Source organism: Globicephala melas, chromosome 7 (genome assembly GCF_963455315.2).
Source record: "Globicephala melas chromosome 7, mGloMel1.2, whole genome shotgun sequence".
NCBI lineage: Eukaryota > Metazoa > Chordata > Mammalia > Artiodactyla > Delphinidae > Globicephala > Globicephala melas.
This window is the reverse complement of record NC_083320.1, coordinates 65,194,203-65,214,701: the sequence shown is the minus strand read 5'-3', so window position 1 is coordinate 65,214,701 and position 20,499 is coordinate 65,194,203. Positions and strand designations below refer to the sequence as shown.

The 20,499-nt window shown below is 33.4% G+C and overlaps 1 protein-coding gene across 5 annotated transcripts in view; it reads right to left on the bottom strand.

Moving 5' to 3' along the window:
- SCN7A (sodium voltage-gated channel alpha subunit 7) overlaps nucleotides 1-20,499 on the bottom strand; it is an 87,008-nt gene that overhangs the window by 27,293 nt on the left and 39,216 nt on the right. For 4 of the 5 annotated variants that reach the window (XM_060302315.1, XM_060302319.1, XM_060302318.1 and 1 more), the window contains exons 9-15: nucleotides 20,201-20,342; nucleotides 16,437-16,643; nucleotides 10,366-10,462; nucleotides 9,104-9,342; nucleotides 7,876-8,049; nucleotides 5,751-6,107; nucleotides 1,987-2,424 (exon numbers count right to left, since the gene is read on the bottom strand). In XM_060302315.1, the coding sequence (XP_060158298.1) occupies nucleotides 1,987-2,424; nucleotides 5,751-6,107; nucleotides 7,876-8,049; nucleotides 9,104-9,342; nucleotides 10,366-10,462; nucleotides 16,437-16,643; nucleotides 20,201-20,342 (1,654 nt within the window). The remainder of the gene's footprint in view (nucleotides 1-1,986; nucleotides 2,425-5,750; nucleotides 6,108-7,875; nucleotides 8,050-9,103; nucleotides 9,343-10,365; nucleotides 10,463-16,436; nucleotides 16,644-20,200; nucleotides 20,343-20,499) is intronic. The other variant, XM_060302320.1, reaches the window with a different exon arrangement.

Here is a 20,499-nt window from a genome sequence, read left to right as displayed (position 1 = left end):
TCTCTTGAAAAATTATTTCATTTCCCTTTGTATTCTCTTTATTATTGATAAAATAAGGGTATAGCAATGCACTGATTTGGGAGTAGACAATAAATAAATTAATATTATATCATGTTTGAGCATTCAATGATTGAAAATTATACATTTTATATTTAAATGCTTTATTAGAGTTTGGAAAACGCTTGCACATAAATTATTTGATGACATTTTCCCAAAACTGTGTGAGTACTTTTATTCTAAATTTATAAATAAATCAATTAAGATTCAAAATTATAAATCATTTTAGTAAAAGATTATTTAATGGCCAATATATATTGCTACATTATGAAAAAACAAGTTTCAAAATCTGATTTAAATTTTATGCTTTTATGAAATTTATATAGTTATATATTTGTAATAAAATATGAAAGCTTAAATACCAAAGAGAGTATGAATCTCTGAATTATCAGATCACATGTAATTTTATATTTCATCTTCGGCTTTTGGTATATCAACATCCTAAGCACTCTTGGGCTACATAATCTGGAAAGTGTTATAAATATATAAATGAATAAATCTTCTTTGAGTAGTTAACCAATCAACAAGACCAAATAATTATGCAGCTTAAATGACAACTTCTGAAACTTCAACATTTACAGTTATATTAATTTCCATCTTTCCTATGTATTTTCGTATCTCCAACTTTCTAATGAGATTGGCAAGAAGTTTCCCATTTCCCCATGATGTGCTATGATAAATAGTAATTTTACTGAGAAATGGATGGTAGTACATGCCTTATAGTGTTGTTATAATTTAAATAAAATCAGCTAGCACTCTATAAATATTCATAAATATTTAAGTGAAGATATAGAAGTGTGCTGGAGAAGAATACTTTTCATTTTCTAATAATGGTATTAATTAAAGGAAAATGAACCTGAGAATATGGGGTGTGACAAGGAGTGAAAATGATTCTCGGAAACAAAGATGCCTGCACTAGAAACTAGAAGGACTTTGAATAATTGAAACTTAATTCCTTTTAGAAGGCCAATTTGATAAGTTATTGCAGAGAGCGGCTGCCAAGCCAGAAGAGGTCTGGGAGATAAGATGGTGTCAGAGACTATGGGGACCTGGAAAAAGATATTCTCTGCCCTTCCCCATGCCAGTGAATGAACTAAAATGATTCTCTAGTGAGGTCCAATGCAAGTGGCTCACAGTGCAGATGTGATCTCTATAGATGTAGCTTTGAATTAAATGATTGCTCCTACTAACACATTATGCTGCTTGCAAATGAAGACAGTAAGACTGTATCCCGTAGGGTATACATTTTAAAAGCTAAGTGAACAGCAGTATCTGCCCTTCTTTGAATATGACCCTTCTCCCCCACCACCCTGTGTTTATAAAGTTGCAAAATGTTCACAATTCAAACTGGTGGCTTTTTCCTTTGTTCTTTTAGTCCAACTCAATTATATATGCTATAATACGTTGCAAAAATGAACTGACAAGAATCTTAAAATTTTAGCAAGCAAGAAAGTAACTTAGCACTCTTTTAGTCCCATCTTATATTGTAAACATGATAAAGTCCAGGAGAGTTTGGTGATTTCTCCAATAACACACATAGATTTTAAAAATGTAGTTTTCTTCAATATGCTTTTCATCACCCCATGCTGCTTGCTTATTAATGGACAGACTATTATAATTATATTATCTGATGTTTACTAAGTGCTTACTATATATGGGCATTATTCTATGCACTATTGAACTATTGTTCTCAATCTTTCTTTTCTATCTCCTCTAAGAAATAGATACAAGTTTATCCTCATTTACAGACGAGGAAATTGAAGCTTAGAAAGTTTAAGAAACTTGATCAGCAGCAGAAAATCAGGAGCAAGGAATGCTATAGCTAGGATTGAATGGGTAATCTAACTCGGGAACTTCAGCACTGCTTCACTTCCTTATCAACAATGCCATCAATCAACAATAAGAAATCATGATATTAAAACAACTTACTTCTTTGCTGCTTCCATCACCTGACTTGCTCTGAATCTCCTTATTGTTCAGATTTTCTATATCAGATTCTTCTGACGCAATCGGTACAGTTTCTGAGACACTGGGACTGGGGATAAGTGACTGACTCCCATTTTCGGTCATTGTGTTTTTCTCTGTGCCACTGTTTTTTTCCTTATCCTTGAGGAAGTCTTGGGTGTTGCTCAATTCAGAGAGAGTATGGTCAGAAATATTCTCTTTAACATATATATCACTTACATTGTCCATTGTTTCCTCTGGAACATTTTGGTTTTTGCATAATATTTTAGAAAGCACATAATTTATTCCTTTTTTAATCCTCGCCATTGCACGCTGGAGATTTTTTGCTTCATCATTCTCTTCAGTTGTTGCAGGCTTGTATGAACTAAATGAGCTGACCAATGCCAGAAACAGGTAAAGTATCTGAATGAGGAAGTAAATGAGGTTAAATGCATCTCATTTTTTTGTTTCCTTTCAAACAACAACGACAAAATAATCTTTTAAAAAAGTGGACCTGAGATTTGAAAACAGCATACACACTACAATGCTATTTAGGCTATTCAGTTTTTGCTCATCTACAGTGGGCCAGGTGCTGTGCTAGTGGTTTGTATAGCCAGAACTCATCTCAAGGTCACAATATTCTATGAAATATCATTTGTTTCTCTTTTACAGATGAAAACACAAAACTTACAGATGCTAAGTATCAAAGATCACACAGGTTGAACATAAGTCTGTCTTATTCCAAAGTTTGTTTTTCTCACTAAGCCAGGCTAACTCTCCCAAAGTGAGAAAATGATTTGCTACTCCAGGTGGCTGACTTCACTTTAGCCCTAACCCAGGAAGATGTGTAATGACATCTTCATGGGTCTGCAAACCCATGAGGAATCTCATGGGGAGAGAGCTATCCCTGGTTCTGAAGCCCACATCTAACTTTCCTTGTGACGTGCAAGCACAGGGATTGGTTAGGTTAATTGATTCTCTGTGATAATAAATTTGGTCAAATAAGAAAGAGATGAGTGATGGAAGAATCATTCCTAATATTTGCAAGTTATTTTGAATTCGAGGATAGTGTGTATTTCGACCTTTACCATCACTGAGAAATAAGATCAAGGCATGTACATTTTCCAGAGAATCAGATTTTTATTTTGTTTGTTGTTGTAGGGTATAGATTATAATTTTAGATTCTAGTGTTGGAGATTTATATTGATTATTCTCTTAGACTTAAAGTAGTAATTTGAGCATTTTGTCTATTCTGGCAGTTTTCTCTCCTCTCTTCAGATATTTGAGTTTTTGAAGATTTAATTTACTTTATGCTTTACCTATTATTTTTAAAGGGAAAGGTTCAAATGTTACACATTATGTGTAATAATATGTATATAACTTACATAATATTTTCCTGCTTGTATTTCTGATTTCTTCATATATTAAGATCTACTTTTAAAAATACTTATACTGAAAATTTATGTGTACATAAAATAAAATAGCTAAGTATATGAAGATCTGCAGCATTCATTTGTTAAAATATCTTTCAGAATTTTGGATCTATGTGAAGAGGTGAATTCTCAAGCACTCTGATAATTACTGTTTCTCATGCACATATACACCTAAAATATTATGAAGTACCCACCAAATTGTGTTCATTTCTAATGAATTACTTTTACTTCTCAATACCCAGATATTTTTTAACACTTAGGAATAGAGAAAGCTCAAATGAGACTCACTCATGGAAAAATCAAAATATTGTTGCAGTTAATAAAGTCATCAAATAAATCATCTTAATCGTAACCATAGTTTTGGTGTAGCAATAAAACAGAGGGTATAAGATGGCTCAGCACTGGAAATTTCTTGCAGGTAAGATCATCTGAACAACTAACATATATTTTCTATAACCTACAATTACAGAATCTCAATGGAAAAAAAAAAAACTGAAAAGACAGTAATTGAATGCCAATATCCCCAGAATAGTTTGATTTTCTCCCACTAGTGTCCCATTTTGATATTAAGGCTTACTTACAGATAATCTGGGCAGGGGCTCCATGGCCCTTGTAGGAACTAGACTATTAGCATCTCTATCATTCTCAAAGGACAAAGGGAAAGACCAAGTATAATTTAAGGTAGTTGGTTGTTTTTTTTCCCTTTGTTTGGTTAAGTATTGTCCACAGTGAGAAAAATGAAAAGGGTGTTTAGTAAGAATTTCATGACTATAAGCTTCATATGAGTAGAAACCATGTTTTCTCTTAAATAGACAACCAGCACAATGCTAGGCACAAAGTACATGATAAAAAATATTTGTTGAAAAATTAATTAAGTATGGAATGAATGAAAGAATAGATTTTTGTGTCAGGATTTGGAGAAGGAAAAATTATGCTACAGCAACTGTATATTTAAGAGCTTACAATGTAAGATTTCTTATATCTTAGACACACACACACTTCCCCCTATATATATATATATATATATATATATATATATATACAGTAAGAGCATTAAAAGGCTGAAAATCAAGTTCAAAATGCTCTGGAACTGTGATCTAAAGAAAGAACTTTATAACACTGTAAAATGCTACTGCTTTGTTTAAGTGCGCTCTGAATTAAAAATAGCCTAGTCTCCTAAAAGATTAATAGGAGGACTCATGATCCCTTCCTTCATGGAGCCTACAGTTTAATAAGGAAGATAGACAAGTACATGAACAATTAAACATAATGTCAATGTGTGCATATGACAGGAGTATGCCCAGGGTAAACAGAAGCAATGAGGAAATGTGCTGATACAATGGAGTCTAACCTGTGATTTTTTTCCCCACCTTTTGGGAGATGTGCTTGACCTCTATGACTTAGGAATAAAACGTAAATATTGAATCTCTTTTTTTTCCTGTAAGAAGAATTTTGTCTTATAAGCCATTTTTTTCTTGAAGAAGTAAAAGGTAATATCACTCCAATTACTGGAAATTTAAAAGTGAAAGTACTTCCTCTTAGTTAATGCATAACAGTTTTATAGATCAGTGGTTTTCCAACTTTGTTGCACAATTTAATCAAATGAGGATTTAAAAAAAATCGTGATGACCAGGTTATGTCCACATACCAATAAAATCAGAATCTCTGGGAATGAATCCAAGACATTAGTTTATTTTTATTAGTTCCCCTGGTAATTCCAACGTGCAGTCAAATTTGACAACCAGTGCTACATTTAAGTGCTTCTTAAAATTTAATGTGCATACAGATCACTTGGGGATATTGTTAAAATATAGATTCTGATTCCACAGGTCTGGGATGGGATCTGAGAGTCTTCATTAATAACTATCTCCCATAAAACCAAAGCTACTTTGAGTAGCAGGTTATAACCAGTGCTATCCAATGGAGATATGATGCATATCACATATGCAATTTTCCAGTAGGCACACTAAAAGTGTAAACAAAAACAGGTGAAATTAATTTTACTAATATATTTTATTCAACTAAATGTATCAAAATACTATAATTAAAATACATTCGATATAAAAATTATTAATGAAATCATTTACATTCTTTTTTGGGAGGTAAGACTTCAAATTCAGTGGGTATTTTACACTTATGACACATCTCAAAGTGGACCACTCATATTTTAACTGATCAATGGCCACATGTGGCTAGAGGCCACCATATCAGATAGCACGGTTATAGACCACTGGCTTCCATAAGTCCACATTGTGAAAATGCCAGACTACAATACATCAGTTTTTCAAGGAAAATTTTAAAGCATGGATTACTTACCAATAAGTTTCCAACTAAAATCACCATCATGTAAAAAGGAATACAACTGAATTGGCCTGCTACCTTAAAGCAATCCCATAAAGTTTCTATCCACTCTCCACAGAGAATCCGGAATACATTCAGGAAGGAGTGGAGGAAATCATGCATGTGCCAGTGTGGAAGTTGACAGTCTTCATCTATGTTGCAGACGTATATTTTGTAATTTGAACCAAACAGCTTCAGGCCAAGCACAGCAGAAAAGAATATGAATGTGAACAACAGCAGGACCAAGTCTTTCAGGGCCATCACTGAGTTACCAAGAGTCAGCAGCAAAATCTTGAAAGTTGGCCAATATCTCCCCAATTTGAAAATTCGCAACTGATAGAGCAATGTAAAACCCAGAATAAGAAAAAAACAACAAAAAATCTGGTCACTATTCATTACGATGTACATTAAAATTTTTTATCAGCATTATACACATATACATATGTAGTCTTTAATGTAATATTCAGTTTTGAGCATTATTAATACTAAGCACTGAAAATTCAGTTTATGTATAATTCTTAATACATCTTACATATTCTATAGTTTATTACTGTAAATCCATGTATATTTTCTTCTATTGATCTGTCAATTCCCATTCAATATTACACTATCATAATTATTCTAGTTTTATGTTTTAATATCTGGTAAAGCAAGTATCCATTCTTTGTTTTGTTTTTCACAGTGTATTGAATATTTTCCCACATTTTGACATATAGATGATGCTGGAAAAGTCTTCAGCTTCCATTGAATTCCATTGACAGTTCTATTGTGTATTTACCTTTAAAAATAACATGGAAGACCAAACATAACATGCTAGGTTTAGTCTGAATATTTCATTTCTTTTCACCAGATTAAAAAAATTTTATTTATATGGCACAAAATCACCTTAATATTTGGGTCATCTAAAATCCATATATTATTTTTGTATGTGCTATACCTTCCTCAACATTTTCTGGTATATAGTTGGCTTTCTGGACTCAGGGGTAGGACTTAACATTTATCCATGTAAAACTTAATCATCTTAGGGCTTCCCTGGTGGCGTAGTGGTTGAGAATCTGCCTGCCAATGCAGGGGACACGGGTTCGAGCCCTGGTCTGAGAAGATCCCACATGCCGCGGAGCAATTAGGCCCATGAGCCACAACTACTGAGCCTGCGCGTCTGGAGCTTGTGCTCCGCAACTAGAGAGGCCGCTATAGAGAAAGGCCCACGCACCGTGATGAAGAGTGGTCCCTGCTTGCCGCAACTAGAGAAAGCCCTCGCACAGAAACGAAGACCCAACACAGCCAAAAAATAAATAAATAAACGTAATCATCTTAGATTCAGTCCATTACTAGTCTTTCAGATATTTTGATACTACCTTTTATTACATTGTCTGTATTTCCCAGTCTTGTTTCATCCATAAATTTGATAAATACAGCTTTTATATTTTTCTCTTACTCATTAGACAAGCCTATGGATAAAGATTTAAGATAGGATTCTGAAGAATTATTTGGATAAGATCAAATCTACTTAATTGTTCTTGATATCTGCTACATTCCTTCAACTTGTTACCAAGAATGAGACAATATATTATTTATCAAATGCCCAACATTTCTATAAATATCATTCTAATAACATTATTTCTTTGCCTAGTTTTCTGATGTTTTACTACCACCTACATTGCAGGCATATAGTGATTCTGACTTGATAATTTTCTAATAACATTTTATTGGCCTGACCGTTCTTCTTTTACAAAGTTTTCTACCCTACATTTAGAAATACTCACCTGATTCTTTAGTTACACACTGGCATTCAGCTTCTGGGACTCTTTATTATCCTGCTTCTCAACACTGACCCAGTATTCCTGACCCTGCTTTCTAAAACTGTATCTCAAATTTGCTGTATATATGGCGTGTTTCCTTTAATGCCTGAGCCAAACAACAGCATTGGAGACTACTTACTCTTTTCTGGGTTACTTTCTAAGCTTGTTACATATGAATCAGTTCATTTACTACCTCCAGTATACCAAAAGGATAGGTATTACTATTCTTCCCACTTCACGTCTGAGGAAACTGAGATGAATTTTTATAAAATAAAATTTAGGTCTTGGATTCTACTTACCACCCTGAATGATCGTAAAACAGCCAGTCCATGACAATGTGTTACATAAAGTTCTACTAAACCATGGAACACAATTAGGCTATCATAAATGTTCCAGCCTACTTGGAAATACCCATATGGATGCATGGCAATTATTTTAAAAATCATTTCTGCTGTGAAAATTCCAATAAACACCTAAATAAAACAAAACATAGAGATGAGAATATAATTCCAGTAGCTCTGTCAGAACCCTCACACGCAGAAACTGTAAATTTTCACTGCCACCTTTTTCATATTTCCTCTGTCAAGATCTGATTAGTTTCAGAGTCTGTATTACAAGTACAGGCTCATAGCTTTTGTTTGACAATCTAATGTCAAACATCGTGTAATCTTCAATTACTTTAATAAAAGTCATCCTGGAAGAAAACAAAAGAATATTTTAGAGTGAAAATCTTTTCATTTTGAATAGTTCCTTTTGGGCTAAAGAGTACATATTAAGATATTTAATTTTTAAAAGTGTAAAAGAAATTTTTCAAAAGTATATATGATCCAGAAAAAAAGCAAACCCATGGAAATTGTCCTTTGAAAACTACACTGGCAGAACTAACTAAATTACTGTTTTGGTATCAAGTAAATGTATAGTTCAAAATGGTAGCAGTTGGCTGTTTGTATTAGTATCAAGTAACTAAACAACAATAAAAGCAAACGAAATTAAACAATATATATTTGCTTGAATGTGACTTGTTTTTAAACTCATAGAAATCTTTCTCTTTTGTATTGTATGTGGAAAGAAAAGATGGGCAAATCTCAAAAATACCTTGCCAAAAGGATAAGCTCCAGTCTAAGATTAGGTGCAGTTGTAACAGAATTCAAAATTCAGATGTCAGTGAAGGACTTGTGTCTGTTATTTCACCTCTGCCCTACCTTGATCTAGGGGCTACCATACCAAAAGAGGGGATATTTGAGAAGGGAGAGGAAATAAATAATTTCTACTTAACCTGACTGCCATGCAGCTAGCTAGAAGTATTAAATTTAAACGGACTCTAGCTATAAATCTATTCAATGATAAGAATATTCACAAAGCAGGGCTGGGGGAGGTGAGGTGAGAAAGCATGAACACAGTACTTCATCTCATACTCATATAATGCATTTGCAACATTTTGGAGTTATAAAATAAAATAGCAGGGATAATGATGACTAAAGAAAAGTTGAAATTGCAAAAGAAAATAATGTACAATGAGAGCCTTACCTGGTTTTCAATGTTGAGAATATTGTTCGTTTCTAAACTCATTGGGTAGTGTTCTAAGGCCAAAAAATGTACATTTAGAATTATGCATATGGTAAGGAAAAGATCGGTAAATGGGTCCATTATAATCATATGGACAAACTCTTTCAACTTTAACCAACAAGGAGAACAATTCCAGATCAAGGAAGTTTTAGCAAATCTATACCAACAAAATGGGCATCTCTTCCTGGATTTTCTAAGTTCTGAAATGAAAGAATAGAAAAGTTATGCATTAGCTAATTGTTTATTTAAGCTCTAACTAGTAGAAATTTTTGACTTTTGCATGCAAAGGGAGGTTTGAAACTAGACTTCTGATTTTGTATTAGCAAATAGAAATATTTTGTATTAATAAAAATCTGAGCAAAGTAAATTTCTTCTATTTTGTTCATGCTTTCAAGTTAGACAAATGAAAATGAGACAAATTACGTATTAGAATCAAAACATAGGAGTACCTCTCAAGAAAAACAAATATGGAATATAACTGAGAGTATATTTATAATTTTAGATTTACATGCTTTACAAAATAATGTCTTTCAATATTGTCTATAATAATGATTACTAGTTATATATATTTAAAAAGCAGAGACAAGTATAAAAAGGACCTTAATAGGTTAATGTTATATACACCAAACTGTATTTTTAGTTACAAGGTAATACTTCATGTTGTTTTCAGGGTTAAACAAAGAAAATACCTTGGTACTCTTTGGTTCCTTTTCCAGTGTCTAAAACACTATGCTTATGAAATTTTAAAGTATTGTTTATCCTAATAGTCTCATGTTATTCCTTAAATTTTAGTTACTATCATCTAAAATTCTGAAGAAATTGGAGGATTTCCTTAAAAGTGAGTCATATGGGGACTTCCCTGGTGGCGCAGTGGTTAAGAATCCTCCTGCCAATGCAGGACACACGGGTTTGAGCCCTGGTCTGGGAAGATCCCACATGCCACAGAGCAACTAAGCCCATGTGCCACAACTACTGAGCCTCTGTGCCACAACTACTGAAGGCTGTGCACCTAGAGCCCATGCTCCACAACAAAGAGAAGCCACCACAATGAGAAGCTCACCACAACGAAGAGTAGCCCCCGCTCGCTGCAACTAGAGAAAGCCCGCGGGCAGCAACAAAGAACCAACACAGCCAATAAATAAATAAATAAATAATTAATTAAAAAAAAAAAGTGAATCATATGAATGGTACCTTCCATAGTGTCTAAATATTTTTTACTTTACCTTCTTTATGTCTGATAGTAGCATCATCCAACATATCCAAAGAAGTAATCATAGAAGTTGATGATCTTTTCTTCATTTCTATTTCTGTAGTCTTGGTCTAAAAAGAAATTTGATGAGTCTAATACTGGCTTCTCCCCTTTGTATATCTAAGACAATAACTATAAGACGGCTTATAACCTTCTTTAAAATGCTGATTCTTTCTTCCAAAAGCCTTTCTGTGTTCCATAATTTGCCACTCTTTACACTATAGATATTATTAAACTGACTTAGGATTATTTGGAAAATGAATGTGTACTACTTGCAACTCAACAAAATCATTTTATATTATGAGGTCAACTATAAAAGGAGAAAATCAGAGAATGATAGTGGTATTACCCATATTTGACAAAGAATTCAGTGTACAGTTTAGAATTATTGTGGAATATGCAGTTGGCAAACATGCTACTGGACAATAACACCTTACATTTCTCTAACACCTTACATTTTTTACTTGAGGATATATTAACTATGACTTTGTAAACTCTCTTGATAAAATCAATTATTTGGTGTTGAGATGATGAAACATGTCTCATGTAATATCAGGTAATAGAATGAATTTTAAAGGATATTTTTGTTAGAACATATTTGATACTTCCAAAAACGAATCACTTCTTTCTGTCCCTCATGACTCTTGAGTAACGGTTTTAAGACACCCTCTGTTTTGCTGATGTGTTACCGAGTTAAAAAGAACCCTTGCATTGGAAAGGCACTCAAAACTCCTCGGCTTCGATGCAGATGTTACAAGTTCTACACATTCATGATTATCACAAGTATGGCCCCAGATGTTTCTAGTGACCATGTATAAACTTTGTATTTGAATTTAAACAGTAAGAAACTGGCAATGGGTAGATGACATTGCACCATAGAGCCCCCAACAGTTTTTACACTTGGCACACACAAAGAATAATAATATTTGTATGCTTGTTAATTTGGTAAATAGGTGAGCCTAATAGGTGAAATAAATAGTAAATAAATTTAAATAGGTGAGGCAGCTTTTGAATAGAGATAACTGGCATGGTCCTGCTGCTGCCCTAACACTGAGGGGATTCATGGTTGAGGCTCACTGATAACCCATACCCAGAACACCCTGGCTGGCAGGTTCTGCTGTGGTCTATCTGAAGTCCCAGAGTAGATATCAAGGGAATCATCACATTCATCTCACTCAGTAGGAGTCAAGTCCTTCTAATTTAAATACTAGAGCTAGAGGAGGTAAAAACCAACTGTACTACATACTGAGTTCCATCAGGAAAATGACAGATTCTTTAGGTCTACAGATCTCTGTTGCCTCACTTTTTTTTTTTTAAACTGAAAAAGTAAGCAAAAGCTCAGGATGTGAAGCTAATTTATTTATTTAAACCAATGCTTATTCCAGAAAGTATTTTCTTTGCTGACTTACAAGGCTACATAAAATATGTGATCATTTATATAACTCCAAATTTCCATGAGTTAAAAACCGACAGAACTATAATTTTTGTTATTAAAGTCTGATAGGAGTTTCCCAGGTGTTTCTTCATAAAGATGATACTTTGTCATATCGTGAACAATATCCTCCACTATATTCTTAATACCGAGGAATTACTTCTCATAGAGCTGCTTGTGGTAGTGACGGTGACAATGTTTGATGAATTTACAACAAAGAGCAATCCAGTTAAGATCATCATCTGTGATGGGGGGAGCAGTGGAGCAGGGAGAGTGATAACGTTATTGTTGAGACAGTCAATGCTCATTACTGATTTGGCTTGAACTATGGATATGTTTTAGGATACAAAATGAACAAACCACATATCAGTTTAGTAATTATCTCAATTGAACTTCTCAATAAGTGCCCATACGTTGGCCAATTCCTAAGGATACACCTAGTTTACAATGTAAATTGAAAGGATTATGACTCAAAAATTTTCTTTTTGGAAGTTTAAGAGCTAATGAGGATATATGCCTGAATTTTAGACAATCCAGCATTAAAATTAAACTGGAAGAACGGGCTAGGATTCTTCGCACTGCTGGTTTCAATTTTCTCTGGAGGGGAGATATGAAAAAGGAAGAACCCAGTCATACTCCTGGCATTTAGCAATGAACACCTGAAGTGTTCATCTGGGACCCAGACTTCCTCTCTCTACTGCAACCCCACTGGCCTTTTTAATCCTCTGACTCATCCTGTTCCGTCCCGCCAGAGAGAACGGACTCATTCTTCAGATCTCAGTTCAAGTGCCAAGTCCTCAATAAAAACCTTTTCTGACTCAGAGAAATTCTTTATTACAAGTTTTCAAAGCACTAAGTTTCTCACTTTTATAGCACTTCCCATATTTTCATTTAATTTTTTTAGTGGAGAATAATACTCACCAGGTACCCAATAGGTTGCTTCAACCATTAATGACATTATACTTTCCATTTTTCATGTATTACTCACCCTACTTTTTTCCTGAATTATTTTAAATCAAATTTCAAATATCATAAAATTTCAGAATAAGCTTTTTAAAAAGATAACCACAACACCATTATCACAGTCAGCAAAATTATTAATTCCTTAATATTATCCAAGACCCAGACCATTTTCTTTCATTTCTCAGAAACATTCTATTATAGTTGACTTGTTCCAATCAAAATACAAAATGATATACATTTTTTTTTGGTTTGCAGTTCTACTGATTATCATGCTTTTAAATTTATTTAGCCTGTGTAATTTGTTAAAGACACTGAATCACTTACATTGTAGAATTTTCCACATTCTTAATTTGGCAGATTATGTCTTTTTAGTTTAATTTAATGCATTCTTCTCTCTCCTATAGTCTCTGGAAAAAGATGGTTAGATCTAGAGGCATATTAGACTTAGCGTGGATTTTGGCAAGAATATATTGTGGTGTTTTATGTTTCCTATTTCATAACATCAGGAAACATAATGTCTGGTGGTCCTAAAGTTACCATTTATTTTTATAGTTTATCTCCCCATTAGACCATTAGCTTCATGATGAGAGACACTGTATTTATATTTATTAATTTTAAAATCTCCAATGCTTAATACAATGCCTAACATACAGAATATTGTCAATAATGTTTAATTATACAGGTGAGCTGTAAGGATATCAGTTTAGATGGGCAAAACTTTTTTTAATATTTATATTCCTACAGTTGTATAAATCATTCTTTTCTAAGGTTTTGCCAATAACTGACAATTCATAGGAAAGTTTCACCTACAAACTGTGTAACTGATGAAATAATATTGTTTCAGTGTTGATTCTCCAGAACAGTGATGGTAAAGTGATGAAAAATGGGTTCTCTTTCTCAGTGTTGAGAAATCAATTACCAATAAATATAGATCAAACTTTGTAACTGGAACTTCTCAATAAAGATTAAATTTGAGAATTTGTGAAGACACTAATTATGTGTCTGGCACATAGTTGACACTCAATAAACATTATATACTATTATTATCATTATTATTATTATTACTTTAATTATCCCTAAAAGGGGGACATAGTCAAAGACTTAAAGAATTTTATATTGACAAGTATTCTCCATATGGACGACAGTGCCTTCTTGCAGTTGTCTTCTTGTCTTTCCTATAATTAGCCATTACCATTTTTTCAGTTGCTTAGTATATTCTAAGCAGTGCTAAGTGCTTTACAAATGTTTATTTAATTTGAATCTCACAACAACCTATGACACAGATATTATAATACACACCTTACAGATAAAGAAGCTGAAGTTTAGAAAGGTTAACAGGCTTGGCAAATATCATACATGTATTAAGTGGCTAAAATGGACTTAAATCTATATTTATCTGACTGCAAAACTCTAATTTTAGCCAATATGATCTACTGTTTTCTTATAATGTGAGAATATGAAACACATATGTAATTTCCCAGTAATTCCAACATTGGAATTAGAATCTGTCTAGGGTTAAATCAGGTTGGTCATCTAAAGGGTCCTCAGTATGTTCCATTTTAAATTCTTCACTGTCCAGTGTTTTCTTATGTATAAATAAAAAAGGAAAAGAAAGCACATCTTGTGAAAATAACTTTTATTCTCATTTTCCCAGAAAACTTTTGCATGACAAAATGTTCTAGTACTCTTCCAGGAACAGAAACCTTTTATAATTGAAAGAATTTAATTAAAACCAGAAAGGCTTTATGTGATCCAAATAGCCAAAGGAATGGAGATATTGGGAAATTAGGGAATAATCTAAGTTCTTCATAAGCAGAGCTAATAGGGCATCTCATCTGGAATAAGAGAAGTATTGTGCTCTTGAATGCATTTGTGTGTAGCCCTTGAGATTTGAAATGCCACTTCAAAACAAATTACACATTCAACATATCATTCAGACTACAATCATTCAATCTGAAGGACCTCAGACTCATTTCTAGAGACAGAAAGCTTTTGTAATTTGTTCTTCTGTGACTTCCTCATGGGTGATATGATGGCTATATTTGATAGCTTCTTTTTATACATGTTTTCTTCATACCGTCTGTAATTGATTCATTTTTCAATTGTATGCATTGAAACCTCATAGATACACATATCTATCAATAACTTGTCATTTGGTATGATCCTATATCATATCATTCAGACCCCACTTTGTAGTGGAATGACTTTTCTAGAGCTTCTTTACTGATGACAACTTAATGAAAGGGTTATATAACAGGGAAGTTAACATTTTCCTCTTTTTGGCCCAGCAGGGGCCTTTGGTATTAATGAACTTCTTAGCCAGTCATACTACACATGCCGGAGTGAATCTTTTGCCCTTTACTTTTCCTCAGCTCTTTTTATCTTTTTATGTGAGAGGATCCTGGATATAGCCCCTTTCTATCTTTTGTTTGCTCCGTCAATCTGTCCTTTTTACATCTACTAGAAAATATAGTTCGAGTATTTTTCCCGTGTAGACAATCTTTATTAGCAAGTGTTAAGAGTGCAAAAATAAATATTCCAGAAGGATGGAAAAGAAGGCAGGGCATGGCCCCCCTCCCGCAAGTGAGGGTCCTGTAACTAGGCCAGTGGGGTGGGAGCACTGGACTTGCTTGTGATCACTTTGGGCCAAGCACCCTCCAAAGAACAAGCTTCTTGGCAGGGGGACTGCTCACAACACAGAGGAAGGGAGCAACACCTCAGAAGAGGCATGGGTTCCGTCCCCCTTAGGCTGCTTTGGCTTCTGCCCACTGCACACCTTGACAGCTTCTGGGTAGGGATATTAGGCGACTGAGCTAAACCTATCCCCCTCTAAACCTAAGAGGAGGTGTGAGCTAGCTAGGTCCTGTGGAATATAAGAAAGCTACTTCTGGTTGCTTTCCTAGGTCCTGTTCTTCTTTTCTGCACACTTATGGCACAATTTAGATTTTTAAAGATAATTTTCTACAACTTCTTTAATGTTACTTCTGTCAATACTTTTAGATTCGTGGGCAAAATCTTTTGCTATGAGGCTAAACATCTGAAAATATATTCAAACACAACACTAAGGTCATTGAAAATTAGAGTAAAATTGTATTAAATTTTACTGATCATGGATTTAATTATTCCACAGGTAAAATAACTCCTTAGGTCAGGATGCACAGTGCATTTCCTCTTGAACGAGTTAGAAAGTCAATAAAGTAAAATTTTTTCCTCTTTTTACAACTTCAGTACTATACTTCGATCCATGCTTTTAGTACTTTCTGATTTCTAAATTATGGAAGGCACTGTCACTTTTGAGTTGAACACTGAAATTTTCCAAAGCTAATTCTGATGTGCTGTCTGAAGCAAGTTTAAATTAATAAATTATACCTGCATTAAGAGAAGTCAAGTTCAAAAAAATGTATAATATATCCATAGTTTATCAGCAGTAGTAGTATGCATTTTGGAGCAAAAACAAAATCTTAAACATGTTGGTCACTCTTACCACACCACACTCAGGAAAGAATGTTATGTAGCAAAAGTGAGCCCTCCTATTAAAATCACTTACGATCTTATTATGTACCACACACAGATATTGAGCATCTATTAGAAGACAATATGCTCCAAGAAGATAAACTCTGACTCCAAAAAAGCATTTAAAAAATCTGTACCTCTGCTGCTTTATTTCCTTCTTGAAGTTCCGTTAAAGCCTGCTGAAGCTCCGGCTCAATCTTCTTAGCTTTTTCAGCAGCTCTCTGCTTTTCTTCTTCACAGGAGATAGCAAGTATGCCTAAGAACAAACTTGCCATATAAAAGGCAAACCAAAAACTTATCACAACAAAAAATATCATGTAGACCTTCCCAGAAGCATAAAGGATCTAAGGAAAGGTGGAAAACAGGACAGAGAGGAAACGTTATTTGTCTTCCTGCAATCTGTTATTTTAAAATGAAAAATGAAATTTTGTTATGAAAATAATTTAGTTATAAGTGGAATGTAATCACAAGACAGCTTAAGTACTGGCTCTACCTGGAGAAATAAATGAAAGCTCTTCAATTTAGACATATATGTAAGGTACAAAATATATGGTACAAAACCAGGGAAGAATTTAGTAATTTAATTAATTCAGGCTGAACTGACTTTTATGTCTTCATTAACAGAGTAAACATGTTGAAAGGAAAAAACTGTCATCTTTCAATAAAGAAAGCTGGACAGTCTAAATATGAAAGATTATTTACTTTGAAGTAGAATCTTTAACTATACGAAGTGTAATAAGGTCAAAGAATGACTGTTTGGAGATTACTTTCCTCTGAACTTTATGGAAACATCACAACGAGGTACAAAATCAGGTCTATTCAAAGGGGTGAGGAACAGGAATATTTCTATATCTGTCGGAATACCTGCTTTGTTGACGAACCTCTAGACAAATCACAAAGGAAAGTTATATCATTCACTTATATGAAGTCATTTGTGGATAGAAAAATACAAAACTGTAGATTTCCAAACTGCGCATTGACTAGCTTTTATTTCATAATAATTACCTAAGATATATCAGAAAACTTTTAAATTTATAAGTAGATATGACAAATCTAAAATATAGTCCACTGATTTATCTTCATTGATTAAAAGTATATGAACCAGTTTCAAGAAAACAAATGGGAATAGTTTTAATTTTTAAGTATTCATTTGAATCAATAGACAGGTATTTACAGAAAATAATGTGTTGATATAACAGAGTTAAGAATGTTTACAAATTAATACGACCTTCTAACATTTAGTCAGAAATAATTTCTTATTAATCTATAGTATGTTTTTCTTTAAAGGTATTTTTAATAAACTTGATTATCCCAGTGAGTCAGCTATTTAGGATGTCGTTAAATATTTTTCCTACTAAATGGCTGTCATTTACAGTATATTCAGGAGTTAGTAATAGATATCATGGAGTACACTGCAGGATATGTATATTAATAAATACTTTATGGTTATTATTTTATTAATTCTGGGCAAAACGTTCGTGTGGTATTTACCACATAGAAAAGAGATGAAAATTAGACAGGCAAAGATCTCATAACTGTGGGGGAATGCCTGAATTCAAAACTTTTGCTCTTTCCCCTATATGAAGCTGATGGAGAATAAAAGTATACAATCTTATTAGAATGGAAAAGTATACAAATTCTAGTTCTATTATATTTTAGCAGGAAATAGGGGCTAATTATACCCCTTTGTCATAGATTTGTTATGAAAATCAAATGAAACAATGTATGAGACGATCTTAGCTCATGGCAAGTATGCATTACGTTAACTATTGCTAAACATAACTCCATTCCATGAGGATTGACAATCTGCTTTGTTCATTTCCGTACTGATGCTGTATCAAAGAGTACTTGGGTCAAATAAATATTTGTTGAACGAACGGAGAATGATATCCTCTAAAACATGAGCTGTACTCTTTGGGAATAATTACCAAATTTCCCTAGTCACAGTCAGTTTAGTTCAGTAGAGCAATGCTCAGAGTAAAAACCAAGTCCAAATCAAAGCAAACCTTATCTACACTAGTCAATAAAAATTTAGAGTACAATAATGATGAAGGTCCTGTAAGACTCCAGCACCAGGGCACTCCCAAACTGATTTCTCATTTCACTGGTTGTATGAGAGGATTTCCTTTAGACCAATGTTACCAAGAAAATTAGCTAACACACTTTGAAAGCTGTAAAAAAAAAGGCAAGACATTCACTATTATATAAAGTAACATAACCCATGAATATTTACTTATATTTTTGTTTATTAAAACTTCATCAAACATTTCTATGTGTTAGATGCTGAGAATACAAAAATTAAAATAAGACCAAATACTTCTTCTTAGGTAGTGTATCTCCTAGTGGGAGGAAATGCTGAACAAGCAATTAAAATAAGCACTACCTGAGGCAATTACAGGGTACCATGGAATTCTGATGTAGAATATGTCCAGCTCTAAAAGAAGAGGTTGGGGAAAAGGTCAAAAAAGAAATATAGCTTGGAGGCAAAAATCTGAGGCATGAGACTGAAGGTGGAAGAAACTTGAATTTGTACACACTGAAACAAGAAATTACAGGAAAAGGTCATTTAGGAAACAGCAAATCTTTTTGACTCAAATAAAGCAGAGAGTATATATTGGGATATTTTTGGGAAATGAATCTGGCAACAAATGCTGAGACTAGATTTTAAAGGGCACTATGGACAATGCATATGGACTTTGAACTTCATCTCACAGAAATTTGGAAATCACTGAAGGATTGTTATAAGGAGAATAACATGATGAGATTATTTTAGAAATAAGAAGTTTACAGTGTTGTGGTGGAGGCATTGATGCTTGTCAAAATTTTGGGAAATAACAATATAACTACTCTTACAAAATTAGAAAAATATAGTTTGCATAAAGAAAAAAATCACTTGTAATATTTTCATGTACTTTTACTAGAAATATAATTATACTACAAGCATGTTTGGTTTACTTGATTTTCATTTAATAATATATTATGAATCTTTGTGCCAAAAATATATTATATTATCCTTATCATTATTAATGGCCTGTAAACACACATACACACACACCATAATTTATTCAATCATAAAAAGTATGGTGTGTGTGTTTAAAAAGAGTGCTCTTCTTCAACTGTAAATACTTTTGGAATTTAAAGTAATTTACTTATTTTATCTAATATCCTTCGATATTAACTATGCTGCTGAAATGACACTGCATATTCCACTATACTGGAACTTTTCTTAAAAGAAAAATTGAATCTCTATTTTAATGAGCACGTATTATATCCTTCTGAGACACTATGGCACACAAATCATCAGTTATAAAGGAGGACTCTCAGCATTTTGATTTCAAGTCTCATAACAGCAGGCTTTCTGCTATTACAACTGGAGCCTGATTGAATATTAAAGGAGAATGAGAAGAAATAGAGAATTAAAGAGAAGGAGTACATTGTGGGCATTCAACAAATAATTTCTTAATACATGGTAATCTCATAGGTTCAATTTTTTTGTCTAAAGAATTAGTACTTAGAAATGCTCTTTACTTAGTTAATGTCAAATGTCTGAGACCACAGAGCAGTATAGTGATCTCTGGCAGATACATGTGTTTTAACTTTGGGGAGATTACCTAAATGCTCTGATCTTAGGGTCTTCATAAAAAAGCGCATATACATATTTATATCCTTGTAGGATTGTTTCAAAGATTAAATAAGATATCAATACCATACATAAGAACACAGACTTGGGCTCAGTTTTAAGATAGAGTTTGACATTAGGTTATTCTCGTCCTCTTTTCTTCTGTCCTCAAATTCTTCTTCACATAAAAATTTAATACAGTGTATTATATTTGATCATTATTTCAGAAAGGAGGAGCATGGCACCATTTTTCTGTGCAGTGCAGATTCTCTGTGTTCTTACCTGGTGATAAAGTGCTTCAGGGTAATCCTGCATCATTAACCGAAATAGGGCTAATAAGGTCCAGCCAAAACTGTCAAAATTTGTGTAGCCATAATCAGGATTTACACCAGCTTTTACACACACATATCCTTCAGGACACTGACTAATTAAGACACAGAAAAGAAAAACTGTTTACTCTTAGGTGACTTTCAGATTATGGTCAAATCATAAATACATAACATCTGCCCATGAATAATAAAGGGCTCCCTCTTCCACAGGAAGTAGTCTTCTCCCAAACAGTTCCCTGCGGAAAAAGCTGC